Source organism: Oryx dammah, unplaced genomic scaffold, assembly GCF_014754425.2.
Source record: "Oryx dammah isolate SB20612 unplaced genomic scaffold, SCBI_Odam_1.1 HiC_scaffold_29, whole genome shotgun sequence".
Lineage (NCBI taxonomy): Eukaryota > Metazoa > Chordata > Mammalia > Artiodactyla > Bovidae > Oryx > Oryx dammah.
Genome location: NW_024070213.1, coordinates 77,032,024 through 77,055,309, shown reverse-complemented (window position 1 = coordinate 77,055,309; position 23,286 = coordinate 77,032,024). Strand labels below are relative to the sequence as shown.

Here is a 23,286-nt window from a genome sequence, read left to right as displayed (position 1 = left end):
GGTGATTTTTCCAATTCTACCCTCTAATCCCTTTGCCATATTTTCAGTCTTACTTATTCTCTGTTAGGTACCTTGTTATTTGGCCTTTGCTTTTGAAATAATTTTTCTTTCTTTTTTTTTTCAATATCTTTAGTTTCAATTTAACATCTTACTACTATTTATCTATTTTTAGCCTGAGTTTTCTTAATTTCTAATTGTGATGTTTCTTTATATCTTCAGTTTTTTTTAAATTTTAAATTGTATTAATGTTATGTTTTTGAAATCAAGCAGAACCCAAAGGACCCCCTCAAGTACAAAAGTCCCTGCACATCCCCTGTCTTTTGTTTGTAGGAAAGCTGAAATCTCCCAGCCCTCCCAGAATCACAAAAGAGCACGTTCAAGCAGTTAATGATTAGGAAAATAGTCACAGAATCTTTCAGTGTCTGCTGTACATTTCTGAGCTGTTCTGGAGATAACTATAACTGCCACCAGAGGGGAAAAGCTAACTTCATGATGACCAGACTGCAGCCATGACATAATCTCCATCTATGGCTAGCACAGTTCCAAGTACTGGCCTCAAGAAAATGGGATTAGAGTTATTGCACATAATAATCTATATCTTTGTGAGCATCAAAAAATTATGTTTTGCTCTGCTTGCATATATAAGCAGGCATCTAAAATGATCAGCAAAGAGATGTTACAGATCCATGTCAGCATCTTCCACTTTAAGAATATGGTGCCATATGTCAACATGAAGAAGTTACAGAATATGTACCTTCACCCTTAATCCCATTAAAATAGAATGATTTCTGACGGTGGGGATTTGTAAGCAACAACTTTGTCCCCTTCCTGTTGCTCATTTCTGTTTCCCTCAAACCTTGTAGAAATGAGATCACTAAGCAACATTTAACCTGACTCCTAATTAAGCTCTACTAAGTGCACACAATACCTCGCCTAACCTGCTACTTCTTTCCCTAGATTGAAAGAAGGAAAATGAAGAATTAAGCAGTTAAAGAGTGATTATCTCTCTACCCTAAACTTCCCCCTTGGCAATTCTTCAGGCAGACCGTGTAACCCAAGAGAACATCTAAAGAAAGATCATGAGGAGTTAGTCAGCCTGGACACAGTGGACGTGATGCAGAGCCTAACATTTTGCCTCAGTAATTCACTGAGATTGTTTCTGCCTTTTCCTGTTAAAAACTCATGGCTGAGTAGAACCTTTGGAGTTGGTTCTGAGACATGAGTCCATCTTCTTCCCAGATTGCAGGCCTTCTGATTAAAGCAAACTTTCCTTTCTACCCACGCTTGCCTGTCAAGTGTAGGCTTTTGAGAAGCTTGCAAGGCTGTGTTTCAATAACATTTTAGTATTCCTCTGCTTTATGACTAAGTTTTTAGAATTTTCTTGCTATTGCTAAACATTTCTGAAAATGTATAGGAAAGAATAGTTTTATATAGATATTGGAATTTAATTTTTCTCTCTCTCTCTCTCTTTTTTTTTTTTTTTTTGCATTGTATTTTTCTAAAACAGCAATTGCAGGAGATCCTAAGCTTTGAGGGCAAAGAGGCTTTTGTGAGGCTCATCAGATTTCTCAGGTCAAGGGCTTCCTCTTGTTACACTGAAGGGAAGATTCTTTTGTAAGTGGAGTCTTTCCTTTGTCTTCTAATTTTTAATTATTATCCTGTTTTTTAGAGACCCTGAGATTTAAGTACTTCTTTCTTTTTTTTCTAACATTAAGGTTCCCAGGATTCCTTAGCCTTCCAATATGCCTCCTCCTTTACAAACAGTTGAATGCCTTCCCAAGACTGCCAGTACTCATTCTGTGAACTCTCCACTCTTTTCTTTCAACCCGACATTCACAAATGCTCTGACTTGCCAGGTCCAGAGCTCTCAGTATTCTCTAATCAAGGTGAGGACCTTTCCTTCTGGAGCTGAATCCTAGTTGATGCTATTTATATTCTACCATTATTAAAAGCCGCTCTATACTTCCCTTTCTTCTGATGACCTGATCTGAATCTTGGTTCCTCTATGAGTCATAAAGCCATCTTTCCCAGTCTTGAGATTTCAGTCTTGTCTATTCCCTCTATACATTCTAGATGTGGACTCTTGATATTTCTGGTTGGTGGCTGGAGGTATGTGTAGATTCTAATATATACAGCCACTATTTTCCTCTTTAAATTGTTTTCATATGTTCTTTGAGTTTAAATGCTACTCAATTCTAAGAGCATCAAAGCAAATTAAGGAGTAGGTTCTTAGTCCATTTTACACACTGATGAGGGAGGTGTTGTGAACTGCTGAAAACATCAGGTCCTGATTTGCCTGACTTCCCATGACTTGTGGCTCTAGTGCCTGGTTCTTCAGAGGAATTACCACTTACAGCTCTGAAGGTTGCTCCAGGCAATACCCTTGGCATGGCTTAATTTTATAATGGGAGAGAAAAGCTAGTTAATTAAAATTGATCCTTTTATGAGGATGGCCTGTGTAAGCAAAAATAAAAATTTTGAATATTAGGCTTAATTCTCTTTACTGAAAATAAGGGAGGAGACTTCCCCTTTTCTTTTCTTACTTTACTTTACTTTAGAATATCTGTAAAGGTAAGTTCTTTCCAGTGTCTTTGAAATGCATGTAAATCTTTTAAAAAACTAAATAAGCCTCTAGTCAGCTTAATGACCCAGAAATGTCTTTCTCAATGACTGTGCGATCTCTTTGAAAAGTAAACATTTCAGGAAACAGTGCTCCTTTCCCCTCTAGATACAAAATTTCCTACTATCATCAAAATAAAAGTTTATTTTTCCATTTTTTAAAACCAATTATTAATTAACCAGGTGGTCACCTACCTGCCAGGTGAATTTAGGAAGAACTATGTGTAAAAAATGGTGCTGTCAAGTTTGCTTATTTTTACTTAAGAACTAGTTATTTTTCTGGAGAACAGGAATGTAACATATTGTATCAGCTTGGTGAGATTGCTTTCTATCTTTAAAAACCTTTAGTAAATTGACTATAAGTTGTATTACATTCTGGTTTAATGCTTATTCAATAATAAAATTGTTTTCTTTCTCCTCTACCTTTGTGGAGAGAGTCTCTGGGTTGGGAAAAGATTTTGTTTTCAATTCTGTTTCTTCAACACCTAAATTATGATTTCTATTTATTTCCCTGAAATTGAAAATATCCTTAAAATTTCATTCTGCTTACTTATGTTTTGAGTCTTTGCTCATTAAAGTATATAGATATAGGTAAAGAATGTTTCCTGCCATCTCAGTAAACAAAGAATGTTGCTTGCCATCATGCCATCAGCCACAGCAGCCTCTCCCACGGGCAGGGCACCCTGTGGGCAATTCAAGATGAAGAGAAACAGGACAGTGGCCCTGGATAAAAAGAGGTATGACCTAAGGGATTATTTCAATGAGGCTAGACTCTTGCATTTTCCCATACATAGAAAAGTACTAAAATCATTACTTAAGATGTCTGGCTTTTTTTTATGATCAGCAGTAATCTTTTGATGTATTACATGTATTTTTTTCAGCAAAAACTCCTATGTATACTAGCTTCTTTAACTCTTTTGAAGAGTTTCTCAGAGTTTTATGAGAGGCTGTCTTACAGGTTATAGTCCTCAATAAGGTCCCCAAATAAAACATAACTCACAACTTTTAGGTTGTGTGTCTTTTTCTCAGTCAACACAGTCATAGTGTACTGATCATAATATTATATTCTTTTCAAAATAGAATAATTCTGCTGTCTTCAGCCCCAACTAATCATCTCTCTTACTAGGTCTTCTTGAGTTCCCACTACAACACTTGTCATTGAACATTTCCTTGATTTAGATTATCTTCTATCATGCATGATTTTGCCTTTGTGTATATATAAATATCCATTTCTCCAGCTCAAAAGTAAGTTCTAAGAGAATAAATATCTTACTCTATTCCCTTCTTGGTTCTTTAGGGCACCCAGTATGATGTGGACACACACAAATAAATAGCTCAATTTATTTCTGATCTCCTTCAGTTTTGAGACCACACAAATAATAGTAATTAAATTTCCCCGGAAAACTTGTATCTGACCAAATTTTAAGTAAAGAAATCACATTTATATTGTCTGGTTTTATTCTGATTATGTTCTTTCAGTACCTGTTGCTCCAGAAGTGTTACCACGAACTGCTCCGGTGGTGGCAGCATTTTCACCTCCAGTTGCTCCTAATTGAAAAGAATGATGTTCTCATTGGACACTGCGGTTGCTAGATTAAGGATATCAAAGTACAAGACTCCCAGTTGCACTTGAATTCCAGATAAAGAACAGTCACATCCAAATTATTGCATGGAGCATACTTACACCAAAAATTTTTCTTATTTATGTGAAATTCAAATTTGAATGGCATCTTGTATTTTATCTGTCAACTCTACCCTACATAAACGGTTGTGATGAAAATGTTCTAACTACCCATTCATTTGTCCTAAAATTATAACCTTTAAAGCCAAAGCCATTACTCAACTCACATAAATCCTTTCTGAGGAAAGAATCAGCTAAGAGTCTAGGCTAAGCTCTTGATGGAGCACCACCAAAGAGTCCAAGTGTCCTGCACCTTGCCTCTGAACTACCAGCTGGGCTGGAACCAGAGAAAGATGGTTTAGCTGTGATGCCACTGCCAGTTCAAGTGGTAGTTCCAACAAATTCTACTGTTACACCTGATAAACAGAATTGGGAGTATATATATATATTATTGTGCTTCCCAGGTGGCTTTAGTGGTAAGAACTTGCCTGCCAATGCAGGAGACTTAAGAGATGCGAATTTGATCCCTAGGTTGGGAAGATTCCCTGGACGAGGTCATGGCAACCCATTCCAGTATTCTTGCCTGGAGATTCCCATGGGCAGAGAAGCCTGGCAAGCTATAGTCCATAGCATTGCACAGCATCAGACACAACTGGAGCAACTTAGCACCCATGCATATATTAATGTGACAATCCTGTACTGTAACACGTTTGAAGAGAAGACTTGGAGAAACCAGGAAAAAAACCTTCTTCATGAAAAACATTATTCACGCTTATGTCATTCTCCATCTTTGGTTGGATGGTATATTAATAAGTAATAGTAAGCAAACTCTGTAGTCTTCTGAAAAATAAGAATGTCCTTTTTGAGAAAAGTCATGGTCTCAATGACATCCTCTACTCACCTAACTTACCTTCAGATGCTGTCACTTCACTGCTTGGTTCTCCAGTTGTTTGACCAGCTGATGATCTGGTAGTCTCTTTCAAAATAAACAATATATATCAAATTATATGTATAAATGTCTTCAGTTAAACAGAACAGAGTTTAATTGCTTTCAAAATACTGGGACTTCCCTGGTGGTCCATTGGCTAAGACTCCATGGTCTCAGTACAGGGGCCCTGGATTCAATCCCCGGTTGGGGAACTAGATCCTACATGTGCAACTAAGATTTCACATGTCACAACTAAAAGATTCTGCATGCTACAACTAAATAGCTCACATCTAAAACTGGGTGCAGCCAAATAAATTTAAGAAATATTTTTTGAAAATACCTGTCACACTTATACATTTCCAGTTCACTCTTTCCAAAAATTGATCATAAGAACCACCTGAGTTGCTTGTTAAATATACAGATAGACTAGCCCAGAGAGTCTCAGCCCATATCAGACATTTGAACAAACTGCAAAGCCTTTTTTAAAAAAATTATTTATTTCTTAATTGAAGGATAATTGCTTTACAGAATTGTGTTGGTTTCTGCCAAACGTCAACATGAATCAGCCATAGGTGTACATATGTCCCCTCCTTCTTATTTTTAAAAAATCACTCATGCCTGGGCACTTCCTCTCAGAGTTCTGATTTAATTACTCTGTAAAAGTCTCTTCAGTATGTATTTTCAAAAATATTTCTAGTCAATTTTAATGTGTAGCCAAGATTGCAAACCATGACCTTAACCCAACTTCACATTCACAGCCTTAGAAGTTCTAAGGCAGGAGTCTTAGAATTTGAAATACAACATGCTTTGCTATAGATCACCTCTGAATTGATATTAGAGAATCACTGGCATTAATCCCATAAATGTAGAAATAACAAGGTCATGAATATGTGCATTTACTAGTAAGGAATAACTCAGAAGTGCTGGTGACTTCCTTAAGGTCAGTAAGAAGATGCTCAGATGACTGTCAATGTTGCCCATTTCCACACCTGGTTGGCTTCCAGGGGTTGTGTCTGGGACAGGTGAGTCTGCATTTGTGCTCTTGCTCCCAGGTGTGGTCCCTGGGGTCCCAGACACAACAAGGAAGAAGCATTACTTCCACTGTTGCAGAACTCTACATATCACTCCTCTCTAACATGACAAAATCAAAGTTTATCATAAAAAATAAATCTTCAAATGATTCCTATGATTTCTATGGCTGCTGCTGCTGCTGCTAAGTTGCTTCAGTCGTGTCCGACTCTGTGCGGCCCCACAGACGGCAGCCCACTAGGCTCCCCTGTCCCTGGGATTCTCCAGGCAAGAACACTGGAGTGGGTTGCCATTTCCTTCTCCAATGCATGTAAGTGAAAAGTGAAAGTGAAGTCACTCAGTCGTGTCTGACTCTTCATCATCCCATGGACTGCAGCCCACCTGGCCTCCCTCTCCTTCACTATCTCCCAGAGTTTGAACTCATGTCCATTGAGTCAATGATGCCATGTAGAGTTTAATCTTTTGTTCAATCTGTAATGTGTTCAGTACTATGTAGCAGAGGCTAAGGTTCACATCCTGACTTGCCTGATTCTCCTGGGCTTGTTGCTCCTGTGCTTGGTTGCCCAGGTGTGCCTTCTTCCTCACCTCTTATTGGTGCAGTAGGACCTCCTGTTCCTCCTGATAAAAAAAATAGCGATTTAAAAAATACTCTAGACATAAATCAACTCATTTAACCCTATAAAAGTCCTCTGAGGCAATTTGTATTACTAGTCATTCCACAGACATGGTCACCAGGCAAACTATACCTAAGTTCATATTCCACCCTGTGCTTCCCAGAAGATCTGTGGTAAAAGATAACTTCTGTAAATTTTTCAGTCTGCTGTAAAATTTTGGAAAAGTGCCATGAAAGTAGATAAATTAAATTAAAAAAAATAAAACCATACAAAACATAAGCTTTTATCCAACAAAAATAAACTTGCTGTGTCAAATTGCTGTGTTTCTAAATACACATATTCTGTTTCAGTTTTTCTCATGGTATGGACTAGTAACAAAGTATTCTGGATTGCACCCACTTACAAACCAAACTTTGAGAAACCACACTCAAGACTGCTGTACTCACTGTCTGATAACCAAAAGAGATAGCTGACTGACTTGTCATGATCACTACATAATTCCAATTCAAATTCTAGAAAATATACACTCAATAGTCATCACCCTAAAATTTAAGTCAATTCACTGATCTAATTGGAATTAAGTCATTTCTTAACTTGTGCTGTTATAGCTTGTATCTTTCAAAAAATTATGTTTATGTAAGCAATATCTTATTCCAAAAAATATTTAAGACATAAATTTTAAATTGAGAAATTTGCCAAAGGAAAACAAATGAAGGAAAAATGAAGTCAGGCCACAGATTAGTTAATAAATGCATAAAGAGAAGTTCTATGCATACATTAAAGAAATGTCTTTTAATGGTTTGCCTTGGAGAGGAACAGAGATCATTCTGTAATTTTTGAGATTGCATCCAAGTACTGCATTTCAGACTCTTTTGTTGACCATGATGGCTACTCCATTTCTTCTGAGGGATTCCTGCCCGCAGTAGTAGATATAATGGTCATCTGAGTTAAATTCACCCATTCCAGTCCGTTTTAGTTTGCTGATTCCTAGAATGTCGACATTCACCCTTGCCATCTCTTGTTTGACCACTTCCAATTTGCCTTGATTCATGGACCTGACATTCCAGGTTCATATGCAATATTGCTCTTTACAGCATCGGATCTTCCTTCTATCACCAGTCACATCCACAGCTCCATCCCTTCATTCTTTCTGGAGTTATTTCTCCACTGATCTCCAGTAACATATTGGGCACTTAATGACCTGGGGAGTTCCTCTTTTGGTATTGTATCATTTTGCCTTTTCATACTGTTCATGGGGTTCTCAAGGCAAGAATACTGAAGTGGCTTGCCATTCCCTTCTCCAGTGGACCACGCTCTGTTTTTCCAGAAAAACATCTATTTCTGCTTTATTGACTATGCCGAAGCCTTTGACTGTGTGGATCACAATAAACTGTGGAAAATTCTGAAAGAGATGGGAATACCAGACCACCTAACCTGCCTCTTGAGAAATCTGTATGCAGGTCAGGAAGCAACAGTTAGAACTGGACATGGGACAACAGACTGGTTCCAAATAGGAAAAGGAGTACATCAAGGCTGTATATTGTCACCCTACTTATTTAACCTATATGCAGAGTACATCATGAGAAACGCTGGACTGGAAGAAACACAAGCTGGAATCAAGATTGCTGGGAGAAATATCAATAACCTTAGATATGCAAATGACACCACCCTTATGGCAGAAAGTGAAGAGGAACTAAAAAGCCTCTTGATGAAAGTGAAAGAGGAGAGTGAAAAAGTTGGCTTAAAGCTCAACATTTAGAAAACAAAGATCATGGCATCTGGTCCCATCACTTCATGGGAAATAGATGAGGAAACCGTGGAAACTGGGTCAGACTTTATTTTTTGGAGCTTCAAAATGACTGCAGATGGTGACTGCAGCCATGAAATTAAGACGCTTACTCCTTGGAAGAAAAGTTATGACCAACCTATAAAGTATATTCAAAAGCCGAGACATTACTTTGCCAACTAAGGTCCGTCTAGTCAAGGCTATGGTTTTTCCAATGGTCATGTATGGATGTGAGAGTTGGACTGTGAAGAAAGCTGAGCCCCGAAGAATTGATGCTTTTGAACTGTGGTGTTGGAGAAGACTCTTGAGAGTCCCTTGGACTGCAAGGAGATCCAACCAGTCCATTCTGAAGGAGATCAACCCTGGGATTTCTTTGGAAGGAATGATGCTAAAGCTGAAGCTCCAGTACTTTGGCCACCTCATGTGAAGAGTTGACTCACTGGAAAAGACTCTGATGCTGGGAGGGATTGGGGGCAGGAGGAGAAGGGGATGACTGAGGATGAGATGGCTGGATGGCATCACGGACTCGATGCACGTGAGTCTGATTGAACTCCAGGAGTTGGTGATGGACAGGGAGGCCTGGTGTGCTGCGATTCGTGAGGTCGCAAAGAGTTGGACACGACTGAGCGACTGAACTGAACTGAACTGAACTTTTAATGGTATATAATTGTTTTGCTTTATCCCAAAAGCAATCTGAAAAATTAAAAGATTTTAAGTAGGACAATGATGTGATGACAGCCGAGGTTCTGTAAGTTCATTCTGGTATGGCACTGACTAAAGTGTAAATTGGGAAGGAAGTTGGGAAGATTGGAAATGTTCTCAACGTTGACAAGTATCAAGTGTTTGCCTGGCTCATCACTAAGAGCTGCTGATTCTAGGCAAGTGTGTCCCCAAATTTTGTGTCTCAAAAGTGTTCCTAGGAGATGTGAATGCTGTTGGTCTGTAAACTGCACTTTGAGTACCACTGTGTTAGAGGAAGGTGAGTGAGGTGGATGAACATGAAGACTAGATAGAAAATGTTTGACAACTGAGCAAAAACAAAGCCAAATGTGATGGAAAGAAGAAATTAAAATGGTACTTAAACTCATTCACTGACTGCATAAGGGATGGAGTGAACTTAAGCTGGTTAGTTTTTAATCAAAATCATCAATAATATTTTATTCTGAAACCAACAATAGTTGAAATTTAGTCAGTGATGCACAAGGACAATTGTGTATCACTGACTTCTCTTGGATGTTCGCTCTTTAGGCACAGATTGCAGAATTGTGCAGCCACAGACAAAGGAGACTAAGGGTTCGGCTTCTAATCCTGCCTCTGCCAGTTTTGAGAACTTTCATTATTTTCTTTCTCATGGGAAAAAAGACGCCTAACTACTATGGTTTTGATGTGGATTAAATTACATATTACATATTTTAGCATCATTCAGAAGTTTTAATGTGCCATCGAAATATGTCACTAATATTCTGCTAACATATAAATGTTAATTTTTCAGTTTTTCTCAAAGTCACTCAGATAACTTACTGCTGATGCCACATCTCTGTTATCTAATATACTCAGATTACAGTTGTTCCTGATGCAAAATGAAGGACTGCTGCGGAAAGAAGGACTCATTTCTTTGTCTCACCTGCTCTGAAGCCTGTGTCGTCTGTGCTTCCATCTTCAGTTTCTGTGATTGCACTCACTGATACTCCAGTTGACCCTGATAAAGGTAAAGATAAAACAAAGACTTGCGAAAAACCTGCATGCTGTCAATTCTCAAGGTGTATATAATTGTAACATGATATACAATAAGACTGCAATTTGTGCAAAAATTGAAGAGCCTACATTTTAATTACATACAGAAAACATCCAAAGCTGATATAAGTCAGATACTTTTATTTTGTAAAATATTGTTCTGAGCAGTATTGCCTGAAACCAGTTGTTTAGCCATGCTGGTATATATTGTCCTGAACTTGATTTACCTGATAGGCGCCCAGAACTGGTGAAAGTGGAGCCCACTAGTCCTGTGGTGCCCACACTTCCAGCTGTGGAGGTGATGGGAAATGGAGTTCTCGTAACACCTGAGAAAAACATAAAGGGAACTTCTCATCTCATGTTTACTCGGCCTTTAATACCAGTGGGTGATTTAACTATTCAATCAATTCCTACTGTAGAAAATAGAATCATGAACCCAGTGACTCTGCACAGATACCCTAAGATTTCCCTTCCATTATTACCTTCCTACAAAGATTTTGGTTTAGTCCTTACCATATTTTTTTAACTAAGTCATGTCATCTGCGTCTTAAATTGTATCATATCAGGTTTTTATCACTTTATCTCAAAAGATTGCTTTCAAATAAACAAAACCTTATGCCCTAATCACATTGTCACTTAGAGATGACAGTAACAATGATGAAAATCATCATGAAATAGTTAATTGCTACTTTTATATTTAAAATACCTAATAAGAAAAATGTATCATGAGATCCCCATGTTTTCTCTCATCCTATTTTTTTATTTGAATCTTGATATAACTTAATAGTTATATATGCTATATTAATATTAGCAATAAACTGAAGGCCATATCATAGCCAGTTAATATAAACACATCAAAAATGAGTCAAGTTCAGGGTTTTTTTTTAGTTTAAAGACAGTGGGAAAAGCCCAGTAAACTATTGTTAAAAATATTTTTTCAAAAGCCAAACATATATAAAACACAAAGGTACTAATGATTTATACTGTCAGATATTTTTTCACATATAAAACCAGGAATTAATAGACTAACCTGTGGTTAAAGTTTCACTGAGGAAACTCAGAGTTGTTCCTGATAAGAAAAAGAGAAATGATGTGAATTTTTCTGACCTCAAGGGAAAATACTAGAAAGACTGCTCACTTGTTAGTTTTCAATATATTTAGTGGCTTGCAATATACTCAGTGTTGAGAGTTAGTAACACATTTTTATTTCTTGTTTAAAATAGTGACATTATAATGTCACTCTTTTCAATGCAAGTGTGTATATGTGTATGTGTGGGTGTTTGTATGCTGTACACATATGCATATGCCGAAGTCTACCAAATACAGTGTAAATGGAATAAATATATATCAACAATGAAAAGTTAGTTCTCTGCTAAGCAGAGGTTGATTTTGCAGTTTATGATTTCTTTGATTTCATTCTATTTTTGATTGTCAGCACCTTCAGTATTTTTCTACTAAGAGTTTGGGGCAAATTCAAAGAAAATACATTTTAGGGTTTATTTTTATTATTTGATATAGTGGGTTCATGGAGATAAACTTGAAGTAACCAGTAAACTCCTGTAGGAAGAGGTATATTTTATCCTCATTCCCATTGCCAGGAAATGTGGTAAAAGTTTCTTAAAAATATACAAGCAACTCCTGCAGCTCAATTCCAGAAAAATAAACGACCCAATCAAAAAATGGGCCAAAGAACTAAATAGACATTTCTCCAAAGAAGACATACGGATGGCTAACAAACACATGAAAAGATGCTCAACATCACTCATTATTAGAGAAACGCAAATCAAAACCACAATGAGGTACCACTTCACACCAGTCAGAATGTCTGCAATCCAAAAATCAGCAAGCAATAAATGCTGGAGAGGGTGTGGAGAGAAGGGAACCCTCCTACACTGTTGGTGGGAATGCAAACTAGTACAGCCACTATGGAGAACAGTGTGGAGATTCCTTAAAAAATTGCAAATAGAAATGTCTTATGACCCAGCAATCCCACTGTTGGGCATACACACAGAGGAAACCAGAATTGAAAGAGACACATGTACCCCAATGTTCACTGCAGCACTGTTTATAATAGCCAGGACATGGAAACAACCTAGATGTCCATCAGTAGATGAATGGATAAGAAAGCTGTGGTACATATACACAATGGAGTATTACTCAGCCATTAAAAAGAATACATTTGAATCAGTTCTGATGAGATGGATGAAACTGGAGCCGATTATACAGAGTGAAGTGATCCAGAAAGAAAAGCACCAATACAGTATACTAACACATATATATGGAATTTAGGAAGATGGCAATGATGACCCTGTATGCAGGACAGCAAAAAAGACACAGATGTGTATAGCGGACTTTTGGACTCAGAGGGAGAGGGAGAGGGTGTGATGATTTGGGAGAATGGCATTGAAACATGTATAATATCATGTAAGAATCGAAATGCCAGTCTATGTCTGATGCAGGATATGACACGCTTGGGGCTGACGCGCGGGGATGACCCAGAGAGATGTTGTGGGGAGGGGGGTTCATGTTTGGGAACGCATGTACACCTGTGGTGGATTCATGTCAATCTATGCCAAAACCAATACAGAATTGTAAAGTAAAAATTAAAAATAAATAAATAAATAAATTAAAAAAAAAAAGTTTGTTGTGATGTGGTCTATGGGCCTAAATATATGCCTTTATTAATTTCCAGCTTTTATAAATACTGAAAATAGCTATTTTCAGTATTTCAATCTTAATTTCTATTTTTTAAAAAATCCCTGGAAATCTATTATGTGTGTTTATATCACACTAAAAGTTTATAACTTAAAAAAGAAGAAAATAATTCTCACACAATCTGTTTGATCCTCACTCTTTAGCCAACCATGGAGAAGGCAATGGAATCCCACTCTAATACTCTTGCCTGGAAAATTCCACGGACGGAGGAGCCTGGTAGGGTGCAGTCCATGGGGTCGCTAGGAGTTGGACACGACTGAGCGACTTCACTTTCACTTTTCACTTTCATGCATTGGAGAAGGAAATGGCAACCCACTCCAGTATTATTGCCTGGAGAATCCCAGGGACAGGGGAGCCTGGTGGGCTGCCATCTATGGGGTCACACAGAGTCGGACACAATTGAAACGACTTAGCAGCTTTATCCAGCCATGCTTTCATTCTTTCTATCTGCCATTCCCTTTACTTGGAAAACAGTTCCCTCTCTCTTCTCCTTATTAGAACTTCATTGTCATTTCTCAACTAACTCATCTTTTCTTCAATTCCTGACCATCCTGACTTGATCAAATTCCCTCTCCATCTATCCTACCCCCATTTTAAGCACTTCATAGTTCTTGCAAATTATTGCTCCTTTCCATTGATTTTAATCACTTGACTGACATCCATCTTTCTGACAGGAGTATTGTTTCATGACTGCACAGATCATATCTATTATAATTCATCATTAAACTCTTATTAGGGACTCCTGATATGAGTCCCTAATACATAACAGGGGCTTGATAAATATTTGTCAATAGAATACATGAATGAATCAGTCAGTGAAGTGAAAGTATTACACTTATTCTATGTATGAAGAATTGAGCTCAGAAAAAGATTTGTTCAAGATCACTAGTGGTCAATGACAAAGCTAGGACTAAAATCTAAGTCATTCTGAACCTAGTCATATGTATGTGATGCATGCAGCTTTTTATGTGATGCTACCTCTGTGCAGAATACATTATTCTAGTAGTTTATAAGTTTTGTGTTACCCATTCACCATATTAACGGAAATACTACAAATTAGACTAGAAATTATAGAATAAAATGTCAAATAAAAAATAAAGCAGCCTATCTCCCCTGATTACTTCACAAAAATTGATATAGTATAAATATATTAAGTAGTTTGAGAGAAGGTTTATGTGAATATTCTCAGAATTAATGTTAAGCTTTAGCTGGGAAGAATTTTCAAATCAATATCAAGCAGACTCCACCAACAGACCTCTTCAAATCTTGATATCTTTTCTCACTAACAAACACAACAATTGGACATTTGAATTAAAGTGAGCTGAGATATGGATGTAAGAATAACATAGGAAGACTGTTATGCCATTGTCCACAGACTGTCAGGATTATAGTGACAGTCTATAATAGCAGGATAGACCTCAATACTTCAAGAGAATATAGGGCAATTCCATTTCCCAGTATAGTTTTTCAGCCTTTAAGAAATTCCAGTAATCTTAATTTGAACACATTCAAACTGAAGGCAATCACATTTCATTAAAAGCAACATTATCACATGGAGAAGAGTCAATCCTCTCCAAAATGTCTACATCTGAATACGTAGGGATCAACACAGAGCTAAGAGGAACACAGTGACACACCACTGATGGCACAGCAGTCATCGCAAATATTTATGCATTTGAATGAGAAAACACATTTACAGGCCTTTCTGAGCAATTGGTGTGGCTAAGGAGGCAACACACTCGAGTGGATCTCAAGGACCCATATTTTATCAGGGCAGCCTCAGAGTGGAGTCTATACCATTTTGACTACTGTAAAGAGCTCTCCTTCCCCGCAAAATAACCTGGGAAGAGGTAAGTCTAAATTTTGATACAACAATAAAAAGTATGGATAAGATTCTACTAACAGAAATAAATGAGAATTCACATTCACTTTTATTCATGGTTTAATTACCAAAACTGATAGATAAAGCAATTATGTTCCCATTAATTTTGACATCCTTAACTATTACAATTTCAATAGATTTTTCCATTACTTGCAAATGAACATATATTCTAAAGTACTTGCTATTATGAATTACTGTGTATCAGATTCTTTGTTGCCAAGACATAAAATGATAATAGAAAGAGCTTCCTTTACCAAAATATTGATATCTCTGTATGTTACAAAGTAATAATCCACCCTAACAATTTTCAAAGTGATTGTGTCCATTTATTTTTACCTCATGATCAATTTGATAGTTTATTTTATTATTTTAACTTCATTTTTTTCTCATGATAAACTTAATAATTGAAATAAAATCACATAATTAATTTCCCAGCTACTACTAAGTTTTTTATTACATATAAGAACCATTTAAAGTTTTATAAAATTTATAAAATTTTTTACAAATTATTATTTTCCCATTTTCCTTCAATGAATTCAATTTTACTTAATATAAATTTCTGAAGGATAATCTTAAGGAGTATTTAAAACATTTTCTCTAATAACAAATTCAGTACTGCAAAGTTTAGATTTTGCAAAGTATCTTATTTCTGAAAAAAGTTAAAAACTCGTGAAATTGGTTATAATTGAATAAGCAGTATGTTTGTAATTAATTATTAAAAATTACTATTCTGTTAAAATCTAAGTTGATTTACATAATGGATTGTTCTTTATAAAACTGTTACTAGCAATAAATTTGACTTTATTGAGTACTTATGTGTTACAATAAGCTACTCTCACCTCCTACAATGTAGATATTCTATTTTTCCTACTTAAAAAAATGAGAAACTAATGTTCAGTATATTTGAAGGACTGAAACTAGGGTCATAGAGCTAGTAAGTAGACAAGAAGAGATTCTAGTTCTTATTTTTCTGTTTCTGCTTCCCACTGCACTCAGCTGGCTCTCTATAACATCCTGATACACATACTTTCTTTCTATGATTGATACAATTTTAGAATAAGTGATTACACAAGCAAATAAAATGTATATACAATCTATAATTGTAAAATTCTGATATTTTAACTTTTTGAGAAAATAAAAATGCATTTTAAGATGTTAAACTGTTACGTAACATACCTACTTTTTTAAATTATATGAATTAGTATTCCATTTAGTCAATGAGTTATTTTTAGTTTTAATAGAAAAACAAATTATAAATTTTAACACAAATCAAAATTTGAAATTAAATTCTGCAATTATATGCTACTATTTTAATAATACTTAAATTAAATTTAACATTATTTTCTTTCTTAAATGTCAAAACACAAAAGTGTTAAGATTGAATCTAGAAAAATATGTTCTGGATTTTAATCCTTTCTTTGCTACTTATTACCAAGTGACTATGAATGCATAATTTAACATTTTGTGCTTCCATTTCCTCATTTGTAAATTGAGGAAAATAATGGCACCCACTTCATAGAGTTCTGTATCAAATGAGGTAATATGTGTCAAATGTTTAGAATAGTGCTCAGTAAATGTTAGTTCTATGTCAAGATCTGTCAATCTGAACAACAACAAAAATCACGATTGCATAATTTTTCTTCTAAAATAACATATTTATTGGAATGCTTGGCTAGGCATTTCTCAGGGCATTTTAACTCTTTGAATGCATTTATTGCATAGAAAAAAAAAAGATTTACAAAACATGGGGAAAAGTGTAAGCTTGGCATATTACTTCCTTTGTGCTCTCAAAGTTATAAAGTCAAATACTTCATCATTCTTCTGAAGACCTTGGCCTTTCTCTTTCTACCTGTCTGGAAGAAATACTTTTGATCCATCTGAGAAGGTCATTTAAATTTATGAAAGGAGTTTTAGAATAATTTGCTCAATCCTTTTAAGGAATAGGTTTAAAAAAAGAAAGAAAGAAAAGAAACACAAAACCAACTAAAGGCCAGTGAAAAGTACTTGATACAAGGAAGTTTGGTCTAGCACTTGATCGAAAATATTTCACTCAGGGAACAAGACAATGGCAAAAAGTACCTACCCTTCTGCACAGTCTCTTTTTGAAATAAATCTTACCTATTCAAGAATCATAGGATTTTTTAAAAATACCAAATTGATATTTGAAGACAATGCAGAAAATAAAAATAGAACAGCTTTGGCTAAATTAAATTAACCAACTAAGCAAATTGATTCAACTCAAAAGGACTATATATTATCCAGAAGGAAAGTACATTTAGAACACTGAGACAGTAAGCCAAAATTCTAAGTAAAATGGATTCTCATGTCTAAAAAAGAAATCCTTCCATCTATTGTAAATAGTTCATGGAGAGGCAATACATAGTCAAAATGATATGTCTTCCTAGTTATATTATATCTGGAAATATTACATTTTGCTTTTCAGTATCTATTTAAATGTTTTTGTTGAAGCATGCTATATTTAGAAAGGAACAAGAAGCTTGTTAATGATGACTAAACTCTTATTTAGGGATCCATTTTTCTCATCTCTGATCAAAAGAGGTTCACCACTACAAGGCTAAAAAACAAAGATCATTATGTAGTTATGAATTCATCACAATTTGTCAAATGGCTTTCAACTTCTAAATCATTGATGTCAGTAAGAGAGATGGGATGTGACTTTCAAGCCTACAATCTGTGCAAGGCAATTGCTCCACAAAAAGGATCCTTAATCCCCTTAAAAGTGTTCTAAAAGCAAACCTTTAAACTGATTTATTTTTACTATGGTGTGATGCTTATTGGATGAATTTATAAAACCAGTTATTTTTTATGTATGTTGGTGTGCCTTAAAATTAAATGTTTATTCTTACATGAAAATGAAGATCAATAGGTCATTAAATTTGGCTTTTTTTTTTAAAGAGCTTCTAAAGAAGATTGCCACAAACATTCTAGTACTTCTGAGATTCTTCTGACTGCCATCCTCACTTTAAATAGATTGTTATGATTCTCTAGTCACCAGTAGATTGACATACTATCTCTTATGATTGTTAAAATTCAAAAAAGTAAAATTTTATTCTGAATATTTTGTATTCTGAATATTTTGTATTCAGGAACCTATAGCACAACTTGAAGTATTCAATTTATGGTTATGCAATCCATCTACTCAACAAAGATAACCAAGTGATATGATCTGAGCCCCCAAGTCACAGATTTTTGAGGAAACTAAATCAATTATTAAGTGAATACTTTCTAAATCCCTACCTGTTATATATGATATGGGCATAGTCTCAGAAAAGAAGAGGTAGAATAGTAGTAGGGCCTAAGGATTAAACTACTAATAATGATTTTTAAATGGAAAATAAATTGATATATAAAATTTTATATGCTTTAGCTCATCTGGGAAATAGACACTAATTTATTCTAGCAACAGTATAAAGCCACATCTACATTATCAAAATGCTGGAAAGGTACCACTGGTTTGATAACTTGATAATCAATATTTTCTCTATATTTATGATTATTTGACTAAATCTATTTAAAATTTTGATTTGTGGCACATTTACACAACTTTAACATGAAAAAATAAACTTCTAAAACTAATTTTGTCTCCTGATTTCAGATTAACACTGGGGAGCCTTACTGATTCACATCTGTGAAATTATATTTTCTGACTCTCAAAGATAAAAAGGAAAAGAAAAACAACCCTGATTTCTCTCTATATCATACCAGAAAGTCTCTTTTTTTCTTTTGACCTTTGTATTATTGGCAAAATAATTTAAGCTATTTGCATCTCCTCCCTGTAAAATATGAAGGGGAGGGTGTTGTGGGAAATAACAATTAGGAGATTACTGAGATTTAATGAGAAATTGAACAAAAAATACTTGGTATCATGACTCAAACATAGTAAACTCTCATTAAAAGCTATTATTAATGTTAGCTGGATCTTGTATTAATACTATAGTACTAAGATGACATTTTAGTAAACTATTAATATTATAACTATAGATCATGAATGTCTTCTGGAGGTTCTGTGAAATTAAATGAAACTATAAGATTTGGTAAGATTAAGCATTAAAAGTCATAAATAACGACAAATGAATTCAGGGGGAAAAGCACCTAGCTAATTTTCCTTATAATAAAACTCTACATTAGGTTTATAATTTTTAAATGCTACAGTAGAAGCAATTGATGTAGTATTTTTGTAGCAATTTTTGTAGTATTTTAAGGTTAATATTATACCTAAAACTTCATAAGTTGCTCACTAAAGCTCTAGGTAATCTACTCATGGCTTTTTGTTTTATATGAAAAGTTTGCTGCTACAATACAAAATCTGACAGAATTATATTGCCAGAATACTATGTTCAAAATCAAATGTTTGGGGAAGAAAAAAGCGGCAAAAGAAAATATATGTATAAACTGGAAAATATCAAAACAGTTTTCTTAGTTCTGATTGCCTACTTTTTATACAAGATGCATGTATCAGCATTATATTGAAATAATCCACATTGCTTATGATTCCTTGGAGGAGAAGATGGCAACCCACTCCAGTACTCATGCTTGGAGAACCCCATGAACAGTATGAAAAAGTAAAAAGGTATGACACCAGAAGATGAGCCCCCTTGGTTGGAAAATGTCCAAACTGGGGAAGAGCAGAGGGCAACTACAAATAGCTCCAGAAAGAAGGAAGCACCTATGCCAAAGCAGAAATGATACTCAGTAGTGGATATGTTTGGTGATGAAAATAAAGTTTGATGCTGTAAAGAAAAATATTGCATAGGAACCTAGAATATTAGGACCATGAATCAAAATAAATGGGGTCTGATCAAGCAGGAAATGACAAGACTGAACATCAACATCTCAGGAATCAGTGAACTAAAATGGACTGGAATGGGTGAATTTAATTCAGGTGACCATGAGATCTACTACTGTGGGCAAGAATTCCTTAGAAGAAATGGAGTAGCCCTCATAATCAACAAGAGTCCAAAATGTGGTACTTGAGTACAATCTCAAAAATGACAAAATGATCTCTGTTCATTTCGAAGCCAAGCCATTCAATATCATAGTAATCCAAGTCTATGACCCCAACCACTGATGCTGAAGAATTTGAAGCTGACTGGTTCTATGAAGACCTAGAAGACCTCCTAGAACTAATACCAAATAATAATAATAATAATAATGTCATTTCAATCGTAGGGGGTTGGAATGCAAAAGTAGAAAGTCAAGAGATACCCAGAGTAACAGGCAAGTTTGGCCTTGGAGTACAAAATGAAGCAGGGCAAGGGCTAATATGGTTATGTCAAGAGAACAAGTTGGTCATAACAAATTCTCTTTTCCAACAATACAAGAGACAATTCTACACATGGACATCACCAATAGATGGTCAATCCTGAAATCAGACTGATTATGTTCTTTGCAGCAAAGACAAAGAGCTCTATACAGTCAGCAAAAACAAGACCTGGAGCTGACTGTGGCTCAGATTATGCACTTCATACTGCAAAATTCAGGCTTAAATTGAAAGACATAGAGAAAACCACAAAGCCATTCAAGTATGACCTAAATCGAATCCCTTATGATTATACAGTGGTGGTGAAGAATAGAGTCAAAGGATTAAACCTGGTAGAAGTGCTGAAGAACTAAGGATGGAGGTTCATAACACTGTACAGGAGGCAGTGACCAAAACCATCCCCATGTAAAAGAAATGTAAGAAGGCAAAGTGGTTGTCTGAGGAGGCTTTACATATAGCTGAAGAAAGAAGAGAAGCCAAAGGCAAGGGAGAAAGGAAAAGATGCACCCAACTGAAGTCAGAGTTCCAGAGGATAAAAAGGAGAGATAAGAAGGCCTTCCTAAATGAATGATAGAAAGATATAGAGGAAAACAATAGAATAGGAAAGGTTAGAGATCTCTTCAAGAAAATTGGAGATACCAAGGGAACATTTCATACAAGGATAGGCAAAATAAAGGACAGATATGGTAGGATCTAATATAACCAGAAGATATTAAGAAGAGGTGGCAAGAACACAGAACTATACTGGAAAGGTCTGGATAATTAATGACCTGGTTGATTACAATGGCGTGGTTCCTCACCTACAGCCAGACATCCTGGAGTGTGATGTTAAGTGGGCCTTAGGAAGCATCACTACAAACAAAGCTAATGGAGGTGATGAAATTCCTGCTGAGTTATTTCAAATCCTAAAAGTTAATGCTGTTAAAATTCTGCAAACAATATATCAGCAAATTTGGAAAACTCAGCAGTGGCCACAGGACTCGAAAAGGTCAATTTTCATTCCAATCCCAAAGAAGGGCAATGCCAAAGAATGTTCAAAGTACCATACATTGCATTTATTTTACATGCTTGCAAGGTTATGCTCAAAATCCTTCAAATTAGGTTTCAGCAGTATGTGAACTGAGAACTTCCAGAAGTACAAGCTGGACTTAGAAAAGCAGAGGAACCAGATATCAAATTGCCAACATTCGTTGGATCATGGAGAAAGCAAAGGAATTCCAGAAAAACATCTCTACTTCTGCTTCAATGACTATGAGAAAGCCTTTTCACTGTGTAGATCACAAGAAACTGTGGAAAATTCTTAAAGGGACAAGAGTATCAGATCACCTTACCTGTCTTCTAAGAACCCTGTATTCAGGTCAAGAAACAACAGTTAGAACTAGACATGGAACTCCTGACTGGTCCAAAATTGGTAAAGGAGTATAACAAGGCTGTATACTGTCACCCTGCTTATTTAACTTATAGGCAGAGTACATCATGCCAAATGCTGGGCTGGATAAATCACATGCTGGAATTGAGATTGCCAGGAAAAACATCTACAGCCTCAGATATGCAGACGATGCCACTCTAGAGGCAGAAAGTGAAGAGGAACTAAAGAGCCTCTTAATGAGGGTGAAAGAGGAGATAGAAAAAGTTGGCTTGAAATTCAACATTAAAATTAAAAAAACAAACTAAGATCATGCCATCTAGACCCCTCAATTAATGGCAAAATAGATGGGGGAAAAGTGGAAGCCGTGACAGATAGTCTTTCCCTGGGCTCCAAAATCACTGTAGACATTGACTGCAGCTATGAAACAAAAAGACACTTGCTCCTTGGAAAAAAGCTATGACAAACCTAGACAGCTTATTAAAAAAGAGGAAATATCACTTTGCCAACAAAGTCCATATAGTCAAAGCTATGGTTTTTCCTGTAGTCATATTTGGATGTGAAAGTTGGATCATAAAGGAGGTTGCTCACCAAAGAACTGATGCTTTCAAATTGTAGTGCTGGAGAAGACTCTTGAGAGTCCCATGGACTACAGGGAGATCAAACCAGTCAATCCTAAAGAAAATTAACCCTGAATATTCATTGGAAGGACTGTTGCTGAAGCTGAAGCACCAATACTTTGGCCACCTTATAAAAAAACCAACTTATTGGAAAAGACCCTGATGCTGGGAAAGGTTGAAGGCAAAAACGATGGGGGCAACAGAGGATGAGATGGTTAGATATCATTGTAGACTCAATGGACATGAATTTGAGCAAACTCCAAGAGACAGTGGAGAACAGAAGAGCCTGTCCTGCTGCAGTCCATGGGGTCAGAAGGAGTTGATACCACTTATTAACTGAACAACAACGTACATGAGTATGTGTGCTAATTTGTTTCACGTGTCCAACTCTTTACAACCCTGTGGATCATAGCCTGCCAGGCTCTTCTGTCCATGGATTCTCCAGGCAAGAATACTGGAGTGTGTTGCCATGCCCTCCTTCAGGGTACATGAATATATAACTCATCAAATCAATAGTTAAGAATACTTTAAATGGTTTCAAGATTCAAAAGTTTTGGTAGTTGAATGAATGATTATATTTTAACTGAAAGAGACCTGTATAAACTGAACTAAATTGCTTATTTTCGAATGAGAATCAGGCTGAGAATTAGCAGTTCAGATTATTGGTTATGGCTGAGATACTACGTAGCTAGAAAATTATTCTGCAATGTATTTAAACAACTCAGGATGAAATCATTAGTAGGCCATCAGAAATAGATTTACAACTGTAGAATAAAAAAGATATATTTCTGTAATGGGTCACTCTCTAAATTTAAACTGAAAGAGCCACAGCTACTAATGATATTCAACATAAGAGAAAGTTTGATATAAATTAAACATGTCAGTTGGCCACTTTTATGATATTCCACACTATGATGGTGATACTTTGACATGTTTGCCCTTAGAATATAAGGAACATGGTATTAAGTACCAACTAATTGACAACACCAAAATTACAAAGTGCTCCAAATTAGTTCTAATTCTATATCATGATATAAAATTATAAACCAAAAATAATCTTGATTTTACACAATACCCCTTTCTAGAGAAGA

General features: G+C 35.8%; 2 protein-coding genes across 2 annotated transcripts in view; both read right to left on the bottom strand.

Annotated features, from left to right (window-relative positions):
* Positions 1-3,661, bottom strand: part of LOC120858073 (apomucin-like) — an 81,858-nt gene extending 78,197 nt beyond the window's left edge. Inside the window, 1 exon segment of the mRNA XM_040233942.1 lies at positions 3,576-3,661. Coding sequence (XP_040089876.1) covers positions 3,576-3,661 — 86 coding nt within the window.
* Positions 3,662-4,084: 423 nt separating this feature from the next.
* Positions 4,085-23,286, bottom strand: part of MUC19 (mucin 19, oligomeric) — a 76,581-nt gene continuing 57,379 nt past the window's right edge. Inside the window, 5 exon segments of the mRNA XM_040233941.1 lie at positions 4,085-4,167; positions 5,151-5,216; positions 6,723-6,815; positions 10,222-10,296; positions 10,559-10,657. Of these exon segments, the coding sequence (XP_040089875.1) occupies positions 4,085-4,167; positions 5,151-5,216; positions 6,723-6,815; positions 10,222-10,296; positions 10,559-10,657 (416 nt within the window).